We start from the raw sequence: 17,491 nt of genomic DNA, 5'->3' as shown, positions 1-17,491 counted from the left end.
AATGCTGAGCACTTGCTGCCATACATTTTGCATCAGAAGTCGCATGTCTTCTCTTTCTCACTTGTTAGTCACTTGTCCAGAGATAATATTAATATCTCTGATTCCTCAGAGAGTCTTTTGCTACCTAAATACTTGAAATCACACTCTTGCAACCCAAATTTTCGATCGGTTTTTTGACAATAGTCTTCCCTATTATCATCGATCAATCAATCAAATCTTTATTTTGAACTTTTAAGTAAATAAGTGTTAATACACATACAAAACCAAAAAAACAAAACGAAACATGAAATCAAAGAACGCCAGCATGATAAACACATAAAGGCTGATATACACCATTGAGGCCTGTTCTCAAAAACTAACAGATATAACTGATATAATTGATTTAAGAAGTTAGTGCTGAAAGTTAAAAATTTTTAAAACATGTTTAGCACCATCTTTTGTCAGTAAGGAAAATGACATCGTGTGGTTGGTTAGTTACGGCTAATAGACTTACATTAGTTTATGTTAGCTAACTAGTGACAGAATTGATAACTCAGAGGAAATATTTGAATATTACCTCTGGACAAAACATACCCATCAGTGGAGGAGACTGATGGGTATGTTGAGAAAATGATATTCTTAGACTACTATTCAGTTCAATTCTATTTTATTTATACAGCGCCAAATCACAACAGTAGTCGCCTCAAGGTGCTTTATATTGTAAGGTGGACCCTACAATAATACATAGAGAAAAACCCAACAATCATATGACCCCCTATGAGCAAGCACTTTGATGATAGTGGGAAGGAAAAACTCCCTTTTAACAGGAAGAAACCTCTGGCAGACCCAGGCTCAGGGAGGGGCGGGGCCATCTGCTGCGACCGGTTGGGGTGAGAGAGGAAGACAGGATAAAAACGTGCTGTGGAAGAGAGACAGAGATTAATAACAAGTATGATTCAGTGCAGAGAGGTCTATTAACACATAGTGAGTGAAAAAGGTGACTGAAGAAGAAACACTCAGTGCATCATGGGATCATCATCCTACAGCCTACACCTATTGCAGCATAACTAAGGGAGGATTCAGGGTCACCTGATCCAGCCTAGCTTTAGCAAAAAGGAAAGTTTTAAGTCTTAAAAGTATTAAAAAGAAATACATGTTCTGTGATTTATAAGCGGATATATATGAGAGTTTATTCATCCGACCATTCTCTTAACCACTTGTCCAGTTCAGGGTGAGTATCCAAGCTGTCACTTTACAACAAATGTGGTACACGCTGGAGATCGTCAGTCCAGAGCAAACACTGAGTGATGTTTGGGTTGCTAGGTTAGGTGTAAACCTAACCTAACAAGATGAATGCCTTTGGATTTTGGGTGGAAACTAGTACCCAGAGAGAACTCACACAGCCACAACGAGGCCCCACACAGAGTAACAGTAGCTAAAAAGCAATGCAGCCATCATAAACAATAAATTTGTATACATTTTTGCATTTTTAAATAGTAATAGTTGAAGAGGAATTACCCTTTTTTTCTACATTCAGGTTTCAACTCCTCAGTCATGAAATTTTAGATTTGAGATCTTTTCTGTGGCTTTAAGTGTTCATTTGAAGTCCTAAATTGAGACCATAACATGTGCTCAAAAGTAATATGTTGCAGCGTGTTTAGTTAGTAAAGAAAACACAGAAATATCAGTTTAATTTTCAACAGAAACCATTTCAAATGGTCTGTAAGTAACTCAGTGTCTAAAAATTAATCTCTGTCAAACTGCAGCTGACATTTTCCAAATTCATCATAGAATGAGCTAATGTGTTTTATATCAGGTATCTGATTGAATCACTGGCAAGATAGTATCTTTAGGAGTTTTTTAGAAAACATTTTTATTCCCAGCTGCATCAGCTAATCACCCAGCAAAATTCACTACATGTGTATGCGACTGTGTCCGTTATCATTCAGGACTTGTTGGATTACTGGAAATCGCAGGCAGATAGTGAGCGTAAAGGTTCCAGTTGACGTCAAGCCTTTTAGGAATTACACACATTTCTCATAGTGTATACACAGTGTATACAAGTCGCCATGAAAAAAACCCAACTTGGAATGTCAGCTCATGGGTCTGAGTTACAGGGTTGTTTTGCTTCAAAGGCGGGTCATGTTACTCAATCTTAGGAGTCGCTTCTACGTTAATGCTGTTGCAAACAGTGCTCCAGTTTCGTCTTACTTTTGGGTGGTCAGTCAGCCCACCAGCCAGTTTTTCCACCCTTGCCAAGGTCAAATAGTTGGATTGAGGTCTGGTTTCTTACGCCATATCTCTGACACTGCCTTGTGATTTCGAGGGATTGTGTTATCTCAAATACTTCGGAATCAGGTCTCCGTTGCTGGGTCAGGCTGCACAGAAAGTCACAGGGGAGGATCCACTTTCTCTGTCCATATTTGTTAGTCAGTCTGCTGTCTACTAACCACCTTGTAAATTCTTTGGGTCAAAAAATGGCAGAAGACCACAGCCTCACCCAAAATTAACCGCAAAATTTTGAGTTTTGCATCTCCTTAAGTTGTACAAAAACATGATTTTTCTTTCATGACAAATACATCAAAAAGACAACAAATATTCGTAATGTACTGCACATGTCTGTGAAAACAATAGGATATCTATGGCTTCCAGTCAGAATGAATGCAAGATGTAGTTTTATTCATTTTTATACGGTTCAAGGCAAGCGAGGGAAATTGACTTGCTGCGAAGACAGTAACTGTAATCTGCCTACAATATTAGGAATGGAATTTCATTGAAAGCACACAGGGGACAGGTTTTACACACTGTGGTGTTTTCTTGTGCTTTCTTCAAGTCATCCATCGGTCAAACGCACAATTTTGCACACAAGACACTAAAATAATATCAACGAGTAGGATTCCTTTCATCATGCTTTAGGTAATTACTGGTAACTTTAAAAAGGATTAATTCTCATCTAACCCCAACTTTTTAGACGGCATCCAAAAATAATGTAATAGTCGCAGTGACATGCGGTCATTTTTACGGAAAGGGAAGCAGAGACGATGACTGGCTTCATGTCAGAACATGCTGTAAAGCTCTATGCTCCAGTGTAAGAGTCTTAGCTAAGAGACAGTTCTCGACATAATAACGCTGATAACACAACAGTCATGTTACCAAGCCCGATACAATATCAATGAAAAATAAAGGTGGTGTATTAGTGAAACAGCTGGTCAACCATGGGATTAACGTGACAGTGCTGGTGAGGTTCTGCACAAGTTCAATTTGATAGTTTTATTAAGCTGAGCATGACAGGCACTGACGCTGCTCTCCATCATGAAGGCTTTCTTTGCTACTGTGCTTCTCTACATTACACATTGGCTTCGGTGGTTAGTAAGAGAAAACTGATAAAATTACTAATCACACGGTGCTTTGTTACTTGCTGATGCTTACTCTGTTTCCCGACAATATGAAGAGTAACTGATCTCAGAACAGTGAAAGCAGAGCCAGCAGCAGTTTGTCTAGCATGCTAGTCACCCCTTAGCTTTCCATGAAATTACATAGGCTTATCTAAAATGCACATGCACAAACAACAAGAAAAAAGGTCTTGCAGTTTATGAGGCATTGTTAACGGGGCATGGATACTGATATGAAATAAACCAGTTATGCTGTAAATTTCAATAGAGTCACAGGGAAGCAGAGTTAAGTGTGCTTAAGAGACAGTAACGACCTACAGCTACAAGATAGCAGTAATGTAAAGGATGGTGCGAAGATGCCAGTAGCATTGTGACAGAGTTGTATTTGAGGTAAAAGCAGAGAGACACTCTAACGTGGGTCTGGTTAAATTTATGTCCAATTTTAGGGCTTTACTAGTCAAGTGTTGCCTGCCCTGCTTGCCCTGATGGAATGCCGCTGAATAGTAGTAGTCTCAAAAAATCACCGTTAAATAGTCATTCCACAAGATCCATCAAATTCAGTCATAGAAGTCACATTTATCAACAGACAACAAAGTGGTTTTCATATTCAAAATGTATATCAGACACTCACTGACGCCCTTCCTTTAAAGGTCAACTGAAACTCGAAGAAATTGCTATAAAAATGTTTTTGTGTCTAAGTGTAGTATGATTTTCTATGGCAAAGACTGCAGCTATCCATTTCCTGTGGCTGCATTGCTTCACTAGTGTTGTTGTGTGCTTTGTTTCCCAGAGCATAGTCTGCACAGGGATGATGAAGTGGTACCCTGACCCTCAACACATCCATTGCATCCAGTCCTGTGAGGTAAGCTTGGAAGCAGCCAAGCAGTTCTGAATTAAATTTGGACATCTGAAGTAACTCTTTTCTTTTTCCTCCAATCTACTGTGCGTAATTCTATTACACACAGTTGTCTTTGGTAAAGTATCAGTGTAATTCTATCTGAACATAGTGCGTCTCAAATGTGCTTTCACATGCTACGAAAGTGTAAATATCAGAAGAATCTCATTTGGTTTTGCCCATATTTCAGCACTCTGTTAGTGCTGAGATATGGGCTAATTAATCCTAAAAACAATTGCACATTTTCTGGGCATAACCACTTTAAATTTACTGTCTCAGACGGAGCTTTCCAGTAATACTAAACATGAAGCAAAACATGCCGTATCCCTGTTCTCATCACTATTTAAGATACTAGAGCCAGTGTGTGATGTGCTTCATTTTCATGATGACAAATCATAGGCAGAAACTGATGTTCTCACACTTTACAAGAATCCCTTTCAAATCTGGCCAGAGAAGCTTGTTTTTCCAAGGGGTCCTGGCATTGCCAAATGGTGGATTGCCTGCCAAGCCTAATGGATTATCTGAAAAAGGAAAATAAATTAATCACTGGCTTATGCTAGATTTAGAGTCATTATTTAGGCAGACTCAAAGCTTATTTTAAAAACAGTCTACAACAAAGACAGATTTTAAAACAAAGACAATTTTCCAGTGAATCTACGTATATTTGCAAAACATTAGTCAGAATTATTTAATTGGATACCTTTTAATATTTCACTGTACATTATTTAGTGGGCTTTGTCATATGCTGGTGGCTTGGAATTCAATAAAAATAAAAAGGCTAAGCATTGTGCACAAATAGTTCAATTCAATTCAATTTTATTTATATAGCGCCAAATCACAACAACAGTTGCCTCGGGGCGCTTTATATTGTGAGGTAGACCCTACAATAAAACATACAGAGAAAAACCCAACAATCAAATGACCCCCTATGAGCAAGCACTTTGGCGACAGTGGGAAGGAAAAACTCCCTTTTAACAGGAAGAAACCTCCGGCAGAACCAGGCTCAGGGAGGGGCGGGGCCATCTGCTGCGACCGGTTGGGGAGAGAGAAGGAAGACAGGATAAAGACATGCTGTGGAAGAGAGACAGAGATTAATAACAAGTATTGTAATAGTGTCAAACTGAACCGGAATCAGCAACACAAATATAGTCCCATGATGTTATGCCCTTGGTAAAAATATAGAGATTTACACATCTCCAAACTACACCACTTAGAAACCATTTTAAATATTCCCTAAAGTAACATTCTTCTTCCTTTCGATTATTCCCGTTTTTTCATTTGGTTTTTAATATGTTAATCATGGAGAATTTTCTTTTACTTGTTGCATCCATTTTGCCTTTAATTTCAAGAGGCAGCTACTAATGCAACTGCTTTGACATTAATGTGACAAATTAATAAAACCGGAACTTTTCTGGCTCTGTAAATGTCCAAGTCAACAAAAAGTAAAATTTACATGTGGTAGTTCATTTAAGCTAGCTATGTAGCACTTATTTTTGCAACTAGTAGGATTATTTCCCTATCCAGATCAGAACTTACTGAATGGCTATTATTAGTCATCCTGATGGAGTAGTATTTTGGCCATTTAAATTATTTAGAACCAAGCGTTATTATTTTTTAATTCTCATGGTCTTTCCTTGTGCTCTACCTTTCAAACTGGTTAGTATTTAGTAGTAGTTTATTTGTTCTGACATAATCAACACAGTTCATTAGGTGATGCCATGTGTCTAAGGCCACTGTAGCATAACTATAGCAAGACTTGTAGTTTGTATTCTAATTGAAAGGTGGTTTAATGTGCAATTTAGCATGCATTTCAGTTCACGAATACTGTAGCAATGACAGTAAATCACCTAAATTCATAAAACCAGAGAGTTTTTATTTGGCATTCGCCTTCTTGGTTCAGAAAAGGCTGGAACTACTGATGGAACACATAAACTGTTGATGTCTCATGGTATTAAAATATTCTTCCCACCTGCCAGCACTTCATTTTCCCCTTCCACCTTCCCGTGAATGTTGCTAGGCAAAACAGTTGCTTATAGCCCACTCCTCCATGACAACACAGTAAATTATACCAGACCACATGTGCTGCATATGCTCTATGCTCTCATCCAGATGCCATTGCACCCTCTTTGCACCTTGCCTCTGTTTCCACTCTTTCTTAAAACCAACATAGACATCTCGTCAGCCCCCCCGTGCAACTGCCATACCAAAACTGTTTTATGTAATGTTTTATCTGCCTTTCAGTCCCATAAAAGGATTGCATCACAGAAAAAGACATGTCTTCACTGAGATCATAAGAACAAAGAATGTAGTAAGAGTGTGTAACAGCAAGCCAGAGAAATGCATTGACTTATGCATGACTTCATATAAGGCATTTAGGCATGGAGGATAAAATCCATCTGCTGACAACATTTGGCAAATGGTCACAGTGCTCCCCTTCATCTCATCATAAAATGCTGTACAGTATCTTTAAAATCAGTAGTAAAGTACAGCTAATGAAGGATTAAATGTTTAAGCAAAACATGGATAAGGTACATCTGTGTTTTTGTCATTTAACAATAGTTCTGCATAGACAGACAGACCTACTGTGAATGAGTGTTGTGATCTACCTGTGCAAGATGCAAGTTAATAAATATGTAAATATGTAAGAAAAATTGTGTATGTTTCTGTTCTGTGTCCTGTGTACTGTTTGTTTGTATATGTGTCTTTTTGGCTGCTGTTACAACCAAATTTCCCCTTGTGGGACAATTAAAGGATTATTCTATTCTATTCTATTATACTATAAGTGTGACAGTGATACAGGCTTCCTTACAGTTGCCAGGTAATAGCTAAAAATGTGGTAGTGATGTGATTAGAAATGGACCTGTTGCACTACATAGAATTATTTATCCATCCATCCATTGTCGGCCACTTACCCAGGTTCGGGTCATGGGGGCAGGAGTCTAAGACTTCCCTGATCCTGGGCTCCTCTTCCAGCTGGGCACCGAGTCATTCCCAGGCCAGCTAATAGTATAATCTCGCCTGTGACTCATGAGTCTGCCCTGGGTTCTCCTCCCAGTAGGACATGCCCGAAATACTTCCCCTAGGAGATGTCTAGAAGGCAATCTAATCAGATGCTTGAACCACCTCAACTGGTTCCTGTCAGTGTGGAGGAGCAGCAGCATTGAAAATGACCAAGCTCCTCATCCTGTCTCTAAAAGAGAGCCCAGGAAGCTAATTTCAGGTGCTTGTATCTGCATTTTCATTCTTTGGTCACTACCCAGAGACCATAGGTGAGGATAGGGACATAGATTGACCGATAAATCAATAACTTTCCTTTCACGCTTTTTTTTTTTTAAAAGCAAAGCTGTATAAAAGAAGTTTACAGTCTTAACATCAGAAAAACAGCCACCTCTCAAATATACATACCTTTAAAACAAAGACCAAAGAAGCATCAAACAAAGAGTAAAACTCCTTGAACTGTCCTACCTGGCAGAAGAAATCTTTTCTTTTCTTCTTTTCTCTGTAAGTGAGTCATATGGAGAAGAGAAAGGGGGAAACAGTTTTCAGAAGGATGTGCAGTGAGTGGGGTCGGGCCATGTAAAGATTGATACAAATTCCTGGTAGGAAATAAAATAAAAAAAACAAGCATATAATATACTGCTGCTTGACAGCAGAGTGTTTTCTAGAATTCATACCTGTGTTATATAAACTTGTGATGAAGAGCTTGGCAGGTGTGGATGACTACTCAGAATATTCGTGTAAGTGGGGTGTGGGATTGGCTGCTTCGGCTTTTTATGCCTGTTTCTTTTACACTGATTGGAGTGGAATTAAAGATAATACACAAACCAGCTGACCTTTTAATTACCCGTACGGGACTGAAGTGGATAGCCAGTTCTTGCTGTTTTAATATTGTTCCTGGGTCTGTGTGTTTCTTGTGATCACAAGATATTTTCTGCCTGGAAGGGAATGTAAATACTAATTAACCTCAACATGAGCCCTGGCCTCCAAATTAACCTCATCTGGGCAAAGTGTGGGGTCTGCTCATTTAAACAGTTTTCAGCAAGGAAGGACAAGCATGGGAATGCTGACAAAATCCAGAATAAAGGTCAGAGCTGGAAATTTCAAATTAAACTTGCCATTAGGCTAAGCAACTTTGTGTCATGCATGACTGTCTTAGATTATGAAGGTTATTCAGAGATTTACATACAAGCTGTGATTTTAGTGAAACATCTGGTGCAATTACTGGTAAAGTATTTACTTAGAGACAGAACAATTAAATAGATTTATTTTTGTCCATGGCCATTTAGTCAGAAAAGGCAAGGGGATTTGTCAAGTAGGGAGTTCTTTGAAGTGAAGAGAAATATCCAGAAATCTTCTCAGCAGCTGCTCTCTCCCCCTGCGCAGGTTAGGTAAAAGTCTACTGTTAGTCTTTGAAATATCTCCATCAGCTCATCAGAGGAAACCAAAAGTATCTTTGGCACTCAGCACTTATTTTCATATTGTTGGCACGTCAGGCCCTTCAAGCCCTTAAGGTTCAGTGGAAAACATTAAAAAGGCTTTCATCATGACGCGTTTAAGATTCTGTGTAACTTTAATTCCAGAAATTTGCGTGCCACTCCAAAGTTTCTCCAGCAGGACTCCCACACTGGCCAAGGCATTGCAAAAAACAGTTTACACTAAAAGGTATTCTAAGTAACTTAAAGCATATCAGTCATCAAATTATGTCCATCTACTTTATTTATCCTAGTTCAACTGAATGTCAAACCAAACCTAGATTGCTAAATTGCTTTGAGGAATCTTTGTAGTCATTTTTACTTCATCACAGTGATTCAGCAGGACTGTAAACTGCATATAACACTTTACTCACCTCTGCCACATTCACACCTTATGTACTCTAAGGCTATATTGCTGTGTTTATCATGTTGGCATATATCTCAAAAAGGCTCTCAGAAAATAATGTATCCCTATTTACCGTAGTGTAACTTTAGGAACGCACAACTTTCTCAAACTCACTCAAACTGAGATCAAGCTTTCCCTCCCATATAGTTACAATTATTTAATTGCTACGACATGCCAGTGCAGGGTTTGCTGTTTAGCAAAATAGTAATTAATGCAAGGTGAGTTTATATAAGAGTTTATTTGTAGTAATCAACACAAGGATGGTCATCTTGAGAAATTACACCAATGGACCAAGGTAGTACTAGGGTTACAAAGATATGTAAAAGGTTGCACTCTACTGAAACAGCAACCACATCTAACAACAAGGGCTTGAATTCACCATCCATAGAAAACAGAAATGGGAGCCTGGAGATAACTGAAGATGACTGCACTCATATTTGGGAAGGCCAGGCTAAGGCCGAAATGATGTTATTGTGTTCTGCCTGACGAACAAACTTATTTTTGGAGTATGCAACTTAGGAAGGCTTTCAGGGATCGGATAAATGTTGAAGCCAGAGTGGTGAATATAGGGCAGACTGCTTTAATACAATATTAATACGCTATTCAATAATTTTCACAGGACAAAGAGGTGACAGAAGATCACATAGGTCACAGCTTTTTTGTCACTGTATAAAATCTCTGACAAACTCACAGCTTAGCATGCTTTATTATAGTGGTTTTACAGTTATTGCACACTGTAAATACTCCTAGGACTGAGACAAAATTTCAACACAACTGTTTTCCCGTCTGTGTGAAACAGCCTGTGACATCTCATTAGTTTTTTTTATTGTATTGTAAGAGGAAAGGACATTTACCAACCAATTTGTAGCATTGCAGCATTTGCTTATGCTGTGTGAGATTTCTTTTACTTTACAGTGCCCTCCACAAGCATCTAACATGCATCCATACCCTTTCCAGATGCTTTTGCAAAATCCAATTTTCTTGCTCCCTTTGGTTCAGATCTCTTTTTAGCATCTTCAGCTCCGCCCTTGTCCAGGTTATGCTTTTAGAAAAAGGTTGCTTTGCTGTACTACAGCTCCCATTTCTTGAGCCAGTGGGTTGTACTTCTAGTTAGTGGTTTGGTTATGTGTTATTGTATCCTTGCTGTTAAAAGAGCTAGGAAAGAAAAGAGTCTGGACTTCTTTAAGATGCTTGAAGACGTTTCACCTCTCATCCGACAAGCTTCTTCAGTTCTAAGGTCAAATGGTAGAGAGTCCTAGATTTAAGTCCTGGGGGAGTGTGCCCCAAGTGGGTCATGAACCCCCTGTTGATCCTCTACCTAATCACACGAGTCAATGTGTGAAAACGGGTGTAGGTCACAATTAGCCCAGGTTTTTGGGTGAACCCGCTGTGAAACATAGCCCCACCTTATCATGTGATTTCCTGAGGTCAGATGGCCCAGGATGTGAGTGGGCGTTACGGTGTCAGGGAAAGGATCTCAAAACTGGATTATAGATGGCAGACAATTGGTGTCGTAAACCACCACCTCTATTAAAAGATGGTCGTTCACAGTGGACATAGATGGCTTCTTTCACTCCTCTTTCAAACCATCTGTCTTCTCTGTCCAAAATGTGAACATCTTTGAAAGAGTGACCTTCGTCCTTTAGATGCAGTTGGACCGCCGAGTCTTGTCCCGGGGAGGTGGCTCTTCTATGTTGTGCCATGCGCTTGTGAAGTGGCTGTTTGGTCTCTCCAATGAAGAGGTCCGGGCATTCCTCGCTGTGCTGTACAGCATACACCACGTTGTTAAATTTGTGTTTAGGAGTTCTGTCTTTGGGGTGAACCAGTTTTTGTCTAAGTGTGTTGCTGGGTCTGAAATGCACTGGGATGTCGTGCTTGGAGAAGACTCTCCTAAGTTTTTCTGATAAACCAGCTACATAGGGGATGACAATGTTGTTGTGTTTGTCTTTCTGATCCTCCCTAGTTGGTGTCTGATCTTCTTTTCTGTGCATCTTTGCTGACTTGATGAAAGCCCAATTAGGTTATCCACATGTTTTAAGAGCCTCCTTTGCATGTGTGTGTTCCCTCTTTTTCCCTTCATTCAGGCTTAGAGGGAACATTTTCTGCCCAGTGTTGTAAGGTCCTGATTACTCCAAGTTTGTGTTCCAGAGGGTGGTGGGAGTCAAAAGGAGGTAGAAGACAAACCCAGCCAAGGAAATCACATGATAGGGTGGAGCTGGGTTTCACAGCGGGTTCACCCGAAACCTTGGCCGATTGTGACCTACACCCATTTTCACACCTTGACTCGTGTGATTAGGCAGAGGATCAACAGGGGGTTCATGACCCTTTTGCGGGACAATCCCCTACGACTTAAATCTAGGACTCTCCACCATTTGACCCTTAGAACTGAAGAAGCTTGTCGAATGAGAGGTGAAACGTCTTCAAGCAACCTAAAGAATTCCAGACGCTTTTCTTTCCAAGCTCTTTAGACTACGATGACCTGGATGACTGAGAACCTTCACAGACATATCCTTGCTGTTAATCAGAGACTTTGTTGTGTACACTCTCATAATTCCCACCATTCCCAACAGTTAGAATGGACTGAGGTTCCGTTTGACAGAAACTCTGGGTTATTTTTAGTGGAATTGAGTGCCTACAAAGTATTGAGACGGTAAAAGAGCAATTCATCATTATATATATATGGTTGTAACAAAGTCTCATGGCACGCCTGAACCTTAAGTGTTGGACGCCACCACCAACACTATGTTCAGTCTAATTTTGATTTTCTGTTATTCAGATATGCAGGCAGACCATTCTAACCTGCGACCAGCTGACTGCTTACTCAAGGCCCAGCTAAAAGTCACCTACCTAAGCTAGCTAATAATGTTTGCACATGGCATATTCCATAGCAGCAAAGCCAAGAAGTCATGCATCTGTTAAATCAACAGAACTTTAGCTGTTGTATTCAGTAACCACAGATGTAATCATCTTTGACGTAAGAAGCCATCTTTAGCGGTGATTGAGATTTCTTTATGTTTTGTGTGACTGTGGTTTATTTAACCTACCTTGGGAAGTGCTTGCTGGTACAATCACATGCCCACTTGTCCACTGAGCTGAACACCCAGACCTATCTCGGTCAGTAGACAGCAATTATCCTCTTTCATTAGTTACCCGGTTTCGTGAGCTTTGCCAGAGCTGCCAGTGACCACAAGATGGATTTCCTGGTATGCCTGAATATACAAGTTGAATTGTCCTCTGATTATTCAGCACAAGTGTTTATTTTGATTCCTTGATATTTTGTTTCCTGGAAATATGCCCCAAACAACTTAATTGTGTGACAGTGTGTGCCACTAAGTAAAATTCTGTTTTCTGGGAAGATGCTGAGTCATTTTTTTTTGGCATTCCCGGTGTTTCATGTCGTGCAAGGTAAAATTCACATTTGGGGAAGGATTATTTCTCCAACCATAACAGTGTTTCTTGTTTGTAACTTGTGTCTAGCCTTTTGGAGGGGACGGCTGGTGTGACACCATAAACAACAGGGCCTACTGCCAGTATGATGGAGGAGACTGCTGCCCATCTACACTCTCCACCAGAAAGGTACACAAATAGACTTTTCCAGAGCCACACAAGGAGACACACATCGATTTCAATTGCTTTGATACAAATAGGTTTGTTTCGTTTATGCTATTTATTATTGTTATCATAATTATTATTATTATTTGTAGGGTCATTTTTAATAAACAGAACCTTCAATGTACTGTAAAAAAATGTGTTATTTGGCTTTCTCAGGCATTTTTCAATGAAGATGGAGCTTAGAAGCTGAAGCTTGATTCAAAGGCAGATTCTTCCTGTTTACAGTAGTAGAAATCTGTCTCTTTTGGCATGAGCAGTGTGCAGGAGACTGCTGCTAAGCAAACAAACACAGATCCTTGCTACTTTCCCCTTGCTCCTGTTAACGACTGCGCCTATTTAGTCTCCCTCATCTGTATTTTAAACAACAGAGGAGACTAGCGGCGCAAGCTTTTCCAGTCAAATTGTAAATAAACAGGTTTTCATCACGCTGCTACGCTGTTTTCACACCTTTGACATGAAGCGATGGACGTCGGCACAGACTTGGGTATGAACGTAACATGCCAAGTGCAAATCTCACCGTATTATTTAAGCTGTGTTCCAAAATAGTCTCTAAATGTAAACGTCTCTGGTGGAGATTTCAGTTTTAATGTGTGATGCAGCCGTGTAACATGACATTTTAAAATGGAATTTTCTGTTGGGCTTGCAAAGGATCCCCAGCACGTCCCTCTATTTGAGGAACATGCTGGCCGTCTTTGTGTTTATTCATCCTAACATACTTTCCCTGGTGACAGCTCGCTCATGCTCGTTACGAGATGCAAACGTATCGCATTACACTAATTACGCTAAATGATTGCTGTATATATTAAGTGGCTAAGAGGAATGGTATGAATAATAATGAGTTAGCCCAGGTCAGCCTGTGGTGGAAACCAGGCCACATAAACACATCTTTTTCCCCCTATTTTTCTGTGCTTTCATGAGAACATCTCTCCCCTGTTGACATTTAGGAAGTCACTTACTCCCCAGCTCTCCCACCACCGTCAAATATATGCTGTTTGGCTACTGTAAAGCCACATATTCCTGACACTCATTGAGGGGGCCCTGCCTGTTAATTCCTATGGCCTACAGTTGGCTGAACCTCCGCTGTCTCCTTTATGTCCGCAGCACGCCATGACTCACTGGCAGCTCCTTCTTAAATGGAGGAGTTCAGCGAGTCTGCAGCTGCCGTCATAATAAATGAGCTGCCAGACTGCCACTAACTGCTCTTTTACAGGGGAAGGGAGAGGTGGAGGGTATAAGTGTGGGAGCAGCGAGGTGTCTGACGGTCTGCGGTTTCCTCGGCCACTGTAAAACAGCAACTCAGCAAGCGGGGGTCGTTTCAAGGAAGTGAACTAAACAGCCGTGAGAGTGTGCATCCTGACTGCCGCGGCTCCAGCAGGGTGATGGAGCAAGAGGGGGGGTAATGAAGGCTCAGCCTTTTTCCAGAACTCTGTTTCTATGGGGCTCGATGTATGCAGGTGTAGGCAATTACAGGTTTTTAACACAGCGTGACCCACATCGCTTATTTTCACTGCCGCCACACACAAAAAGCCTGGCTGTTAATGACATTTCAGTATTATTAATCATTAAACATAAACAGATAATGTTGATGTTTAGCTTGTTCTGCAACTAAACGTGGCCACTGTGCATATCTGAACTACTTTATATATTTTGAGTCAATAGTCATATGTGATATTGTTTGGTTTTATCCCGTGGGGCCAGCTGCCTCCTTTTCAAGGAGCTGGAATACATGAGAGATGAATCAAGTAAGACTGAATGATTGGCCAAAAGGGAAAAGCTCAGAAAGTAACGACGTGAGCTGCCACATCATCTGTCGAAACGCTCACGCTTCCGTTCATTTAACAGGAGTGTCTGTTTTTGTCCAACAAGTGGCCAAACCAGTAAGGGCTGTGGGGCTGGTAAACGAAACGTTTTCGCCACGTGGGTTTTCTTCGCGAATAGGTTTCGGCAAACAGCAGGAGGCATCTCTCAAACACAGTCTTGGCTTTTGTTTGTGTGGATGAAGTGAAAACAGGCCCATTCTCTCCATCCAGAGCTTGTTAGGCTTTCTTTCTGTCAAGATGAAGCTGTTAGGGAAACATTTAATGGCCGTGCCAGCCCGTCTTAAATGCGAGTGATGGCATTTGAGGTGAAGCTTGCTCTCGTGCAGCGCTTTGAGAGCCCTCAGCAAAAGTATCACCCTGCCGTCAGCCAAGTCCAGAAGTAGGTGCAGTCAGCAGTGAAGACAGACAAACTGCTACCTACAACTCTCCTTCTTACCTTTGCTCATTTTCTCCCTCTGTCTTCTACACTTTTCTCTCCCCTGCCTTTCTTTCGCTCAGTCTTCCTCTCACTCCTCCTCTCTGAGAGCGAATGTTTACATTTCTTGCAACAGACTGCTTCACGGGGCACCAGAGTTTATTTTGCAACCTGTGGTGATGGCTCACTTCCTAGACAAGAGCTGGCAGCCTCTCGTTGTTGATTCTTAACATGTGTTCATCCGTTCACCTCCACGGCGGTGCGTTCTGCCCTCCTTTCCCTCCCTCCCCCCCCCAAAGACCCTCAAGGTTTTTCTTGCCGTTCAAAGGCCACGTTGAACCATTTGACATGCGCTTTATCGGCCTCAGGGGGGCTGTTGGAGCTCTCTTCGAAACTGTGAAGAAATGCAGCAAGTACTAAGGGGTGCTTAACTTTCAGCACAAACACAATGCTGCTAGGTCAGTTCAAGCAAATTTATACTTTATTGTCTGTTTTTGCCATTCAAAGTTGTGCTCTTTGCTACAGTTGAAATGTAACAACCCTACCGGGAGGCCTTCTCAGTGACTCTGCTTTTACTCAAAGTTCTGATGTAATATTTCTTCCTATCCCACTGCTTTTTTGGAATTCGTTTCTATGCTTTTTGTTTCACTTACAATGGAATAGGTTTAGATTGAATTAAAGCTAAGCAAGGACCAGGCTTTGATGAGAAAACCAAACTCACCGGATGTTTGCTTTCTTGATTTAGTCATCTTTTAAGAACTGGAATGCGCACAACACAAACTGAGAAGTCACATGTCGTGTGTTTCAGCCACAGACTGAAAGATGTATAGCAGTTTTGGGAAGCCACGCACTGAATGCTGTGTTTATTTACTGACAGGTCATTCAATTTGGAGCTGACTGCAATCAGGATGAATGCACTTGCCGGGATCCGGATGCAGAAGAGAACAAGAGCAAAGCCAAGCACTTGGAGGGAGGAGGGACACAATAAGATGGAGGGATGATATAAGTTGAACTTTAGTTAAATGGAGTCAAACCACAGAATATACACCACAACAAACACAGAATATCCCGTTTTTAAGATTTTATAACGCAGCGATTGTGATTGAAGTCGGACTTTGTACAATAAAAGGACATTTTACTGTTAAAGCTGCATTAAATATGAGTCATGGTGGTTTGAAACTCGAATTCCTGTGTTCAGTCCAGCAAAACAACATCCACACATGAATATGTTTTCTCTCCCTGTTAAGAAGTTAAAGGTTATCTTCACTATTGGATTTGTGAAGATAATTCTGTTTTCAACATCAGAGCCTGACTGAACAGTTTATCGTCCCCTCTAAAATTCAAACCATCATAATTGGATCAAATCACTTTTGTAAACAGACTCGAGTACTGTTCTGGACATGATTAGTCCCGGGATAGTGAACAACTAAAACAACTGGATGTGCCTGAAACTGTCCAGTACAGGCATAGTCCTCACAGGAAGAGCTACTGAGGGAAAAACACAATAACAGTGACTGTTTAAAAAATGCCGAGGCAAAATCTCCTGTTTCCTCATGGAATCCGCCCAAATGCTGTCATTGTACCTGAACGGGCTTCCATGTAGTCGTTAGGAATGTAAGTGGATACATGTATGTAAAGACTAACATATATAGACTAATATATTTGGATCACCTAACACATGTATTAGATCACCTATTAGCCACACAGGTCAGTAATATTTCTACTATAAACGTGTATCAGTAGGTTACAATTAGGGCTTCCCCCAAAAAAGAAGAACCCCAAAAGAGAATGTTCACTTATATAAATACAACATCAGCAGAATCAAATATTAATGGCACAAGGGTTCACTGAAACATATCGGCACATGAAGATGTTATTGAAAAGAAAAAAGAGGGAGACTTCTTTGGGAAACCTGGTCACATCATCCACTCAGCACAGACATCTGCTTGCATGTGTTTACGTCAGACAGCTTTTGGTGTCCATTATCTAGAAATAATAAACTACCCCAGTACTATATTGGATCTATAGTAAGTATAATCATGTTTGTTTGTCATATTTTACAATACTGTACTTTATATTCTATGAAATAAATAGCAACCTTATATTGACCCTTACAACTGTGGACTTGTATTCTGTCAATTACGTGTTGTATCGATGAGATGCTCTGACCACAAATAGAAACCTTTACTGCTATTCAGCTAAGCTAACAAACATAACAAAGTACATTCAGTATTTCCCCCGGTGTGAGACCTACTCACAAATAACCTTATTCTTAAATAATCACTGCCTTTCATACTGGCACACATATACTGTATTTGTCTGTGCGTGTACTTGCACAGCCTAACATGTAAAGTGAGAGGAAGGGAAGATTGCATGGTGACATCTGATGTTTTTTTGCTTTTTCACTAAGCTCTGGAGATTACAGTTAGTACCAGAAGCTGCAGGGAGCCCATGGTAGACATGGTTTGGTATCAGTCAGGCTTTCTGTGTAAATTATCAT

The 17,491-nt window shown here is 40.5% G+C and overlaps 1 protein-coding gene across 1 annotated transcript in view; it reads left to right on the top strand.

Annotated features, from left to right (window-relative positions):
* pappa2 (pappalysin 2) overlaps window positions 1-16,170 on the top strand; it is a 97,626-nt gene extending 81,456 nt beyond the window's left edge. Inside the window, exons 25-27 of the mRNA XM_039602239.1 lie at window positions 4,162-4,233; window positions 12,622-12,720; window positions 15,869-16,170. Coding sequence (XP_039458173.1) covers window positions 4,162-4,233; window positions 12,622-12,720; window positions 15,869-15,979 — 282 coding nt within the window. The 3' untranslated portion in view covers window positions 15,980-16,170. The remainder of the gene's footprint in view (window positions 1-4,161; window positions 4,234-12,621; window positions 12,721-15,868) is intronic.
* The last annotated feature ends 1,321 nt before the right edge of the window (window positions 16,171-17,491 follow it).

The sequence above is a fragment of the Oreochromis aureus genome, linkage group 18, assembly GCF_013358895.1.
Source record: "Oreochromis aureus strain Israel breed Guangdong linkage group 18, ZZ_aureus, whole genome shotgun sequence".
NCBI classification, from domain to species: Eukaryota; Metazoa; Chordata; class Actinopteri; order Cichliformes; family Cichlidae; genus Oreochromis; species Oreochromis aureus.
The sequence above is the reverse complement of the archived record's forward strand: the minus strand, read 5'-3'. Positions and strand labels throughout refer to the sequence as shown.